At 41.4% G+C, this 2,949-nt stretch overlaps 1 protein-coding gene across 1 annotated transcript; it reads left to right on the top strand.

Annotated features, from left to right (window-relative positions):
* The first annotated feature begins 905 nt into the window (after nucleotides 1-905).
* Nucleotides 906-1,701, top strand: LOC124661577 (histone H3.3-like). The gene is made up of 4 exons (XM_047199449.1): nucleotides 906-980; nucleotides 1,084-1,163; nucleotides 1,254-1,344; nucleotides 1,531-1,701. Exons 1-4 carry the CDS (start codon nucleotides 906-908, stop codon nucleotides 1,699-1,701), a joined length of 417 nt encoding a protein of 138 aa, XP_047055405.1.
* Nucleotides 1,702-2,949: the final 1,248 nt, after the last annotated feature.

Raw genomic sequence — 2,949 nt, 5'->3', positions numbered from 1 at the left:
TTCGGCGTTGGCAGATCGCGCAGAACTAAACGTACCACAATCCATGTCATCTTACTACTAGCCAATAGCAGGCCGTGATAGATGCAAGCTAATCCGTGTCACCACCGATGTGACCGATCCAAGCCGTACATCCAGTTAATCAGATCTGCATTGCCGGTGCCTAATCAATCTATGTCGGTAACGTCGGTTCATGTTCCTGCTGACCGCCTATAAATACCCCGCTCTCTTGTTACTTCTAGCACAGAAACATAAGAGCAGGTCCGAAGAGGTATCTTTCGACCATCCTGATTGCCTCAGTATTCCCAAAGCCCAAAGGTGTTCAAGCCAGCAACCGTGAGAGGTAAAAAACTTCAAGTGCTCAAATTACATCATAGTTTAACCTTCTTAGTTCCTCCGACGGTTTTTTTTTTTTGTTGGGTTTGTTTGGGGTTCGTCCACTCATCAACATGTATACACAGTTCAGCCCATGCATGCAATACCTTGTTGTTTACTTCATACTCTTGAAATAGTTGATAATCCGTTCTCCTTCAGTAAACACTTGAAATAGTTGATTTTTATTATGTGATTTATGTATGAAGTGCTTATTTCCAGAAACTACAACATTCTCATTGAATTCCTTCACATGTAAATATTCTACTCCCTCCAATCTATAAAAAAGTGTTAGGGCTTTAGTTCAAAATTAGACTAAACTGAACTTAAGCAGCGACAATAATTATTATAGGTAGGAGGGAGTAAGATATATTAGTAGCCATAGTCTCAAAAAATTTGCTTCTATGCACATTCAATAAACATGGTATTGTAGGGTACATTTTTTTGAATGTCGTACAATGATTTAAACGACTATTTATAGTTTTATTTGTTTGGTAAAAAAATCACTTTTTTATGATTTGCATTTTTTTTGCAAGATGGCTCGAACCAAGTGTACCGCCGGCAAATCGACTGGAGGAAAGGCTCCTACAAAGTATCTCAGGGCTTTCTACGTAATATATCACGGTTCTTTGTCTTTACTATTTGCATTACCATATAATAAATTTAGATGTTGTTAGTTTTACAATAACTTAACTATTGGTTTTACCACCATAGGCCTCCGCTCGTAAAACAGCTCCCACAGTTGGAGGAGTGAAGAAGCCTCACCGATATCGCCCTGGAACCGTTGCTCTTCGGTATGTGCAACACATATATTCAGGATATGCGTCTATTATTATTGCACCTTTGTTATGAGGTTCTTATCTTTCATACGCTCTCGCTTTCAGTGAAATTCGCAAGTACCAGAAGGGCACTGAACTGCTCATAAGGAAGCTACCTTTTCAGAGGCTCGTTAGGGAGATTGCTCAAGTTTCCAAGGTACGGCACCACTCGACCATCGCTTGAGACACATCCAAATCTAATTTAATCCCGTGAGGAAATGTCCATGCATCTTAGTAGATTAGCATGTATGATAACAAGCTCTAGTGAAGAAGTTCTATTAAAATGATAAGCTACCTAATTATAATTACTACGTTTTCTTTGGCTTTTGTTCTACTTCTACAGATCGATCTGCGTTTTCAGAGCCACGCGGTGCTTGCTTTACAGGAGGTTGCGGAAGCATACCTTGTCGGGCTATTTGAGGACACCAATCTGTGTGCCATCCATGCAAAACGTGTGACAATAATGTCGAAAGACGTTCATCTGGCTAGGAGGATCAGGGGTGAGAGGCTCTAATTAGTCTACAGAGATGGCTCGACATCAACATGCATGCTGCTTTATATATGAATCATGCAAGGATTCAAGGCGGATGGAGGACAAAGGACTTTAACTAATATTAGTTTGGTTATTATAGTCGTGCCAACACTTCTTAGATCATAAATGTTTTCTGTTTGAACTATATATAGACTATATATTTTGAGATGCGTATTTATCTCTACGATGCACGTATTTTTTTCTTACAGTAGTATATCACTATGATTGAGCCATATATGGTTTAGTGACATCTTGGGAGGAGATCAAACCTTTCTATGCATGCATGGGTCGAAACACATGCATGCTTAAGTTGTTTTGATTTCACTTCCACATGTCAGCTTCATCTTGTTTGGTTGGGTAAAAAATGTTACATATCAACACACATCAGTCGTGCATACATACACTGGTGGAAAAACAGGCTTCCGGGAAGCCCCATAAGTCGCGAAGGTAAAGGAACCGCGACTAATGGGGTCTTTAGTCGCGGTTCGTGTGGCGAACCGCGACCAAAGGCCTGGGCCCGGGCGCACGGTGGCCAGCCGGTGCACGTGGGGGCTTTAGTCGCGGTTGGCCAGCCCAACCGCGACTAAAGGTGCCCGAAGGCCTTTAGTCGCGGTTGGCCAGGCCAACCGGGACTAAAGCCCCTCCCCTATATATACCCATCCAGCAGCCAACACTTAGCCATTTGGAGCCATTCTCTTCACAAACTTCACAAGTGAGTGTTAGGTTTGCTTTTGGTTCCTCTTATGCACATAAGGTGTTTGATGAAATGCCCCAAGAGCATGAAACAAACATGATATGAAGTGTTGGAGTCACACTTGAGCTTTCTCATTTATTTTTTCCTCCTCGATCGCGGTTAGCAACTTGAACCTTTGATGTGTCATTGATAAAATATGCATGTGTGTGTAGTTCATTGTTTAATTTATATTGTTTGTAGCTAGTTAGTTTAACAAATGCATGATGGTTAATTATATATTTTATATTATAATAATGCAGATGAATCGGCAATGGATGTACGGTAACCGACTCTCCGGCGAGTTCAGTACGGGTTTGAAAGATTTCCTCGTAGTGGCTAATGCGAACAAGCGGGGGGTTTTGTTATCTGTCCATGTGTTAAGTGTAAGAATCGAAGGGTTACTCGTTCCTCAAGAGATGTTCACATGCACCTGCTTCGGCACGGTTTCATGCCAATCTATAATTATTGGACCAAGCATGGAGAAAGAGGGGTTATAA

Source organism: Lolium rigidum, chromosome 6 (assembly GCF_022539505.1).
Source record: "Lolium rigidum isolate FL_2022 chromosome 6, APGP_CSIRO_Lrig_0.1, whole genome shotgun sequence".
In the NCBI taxonomy this organism is placed as follows: domain Eukaryota; kingdom Viridiplantae; phylum Streptophyta; class Magnoliopsida; order Poales; family Poaceae; genus Lolium; species Lolium rigidum.
This window is presented reverse-complemented; position numbering and strand designations above follow the sequence as displayed.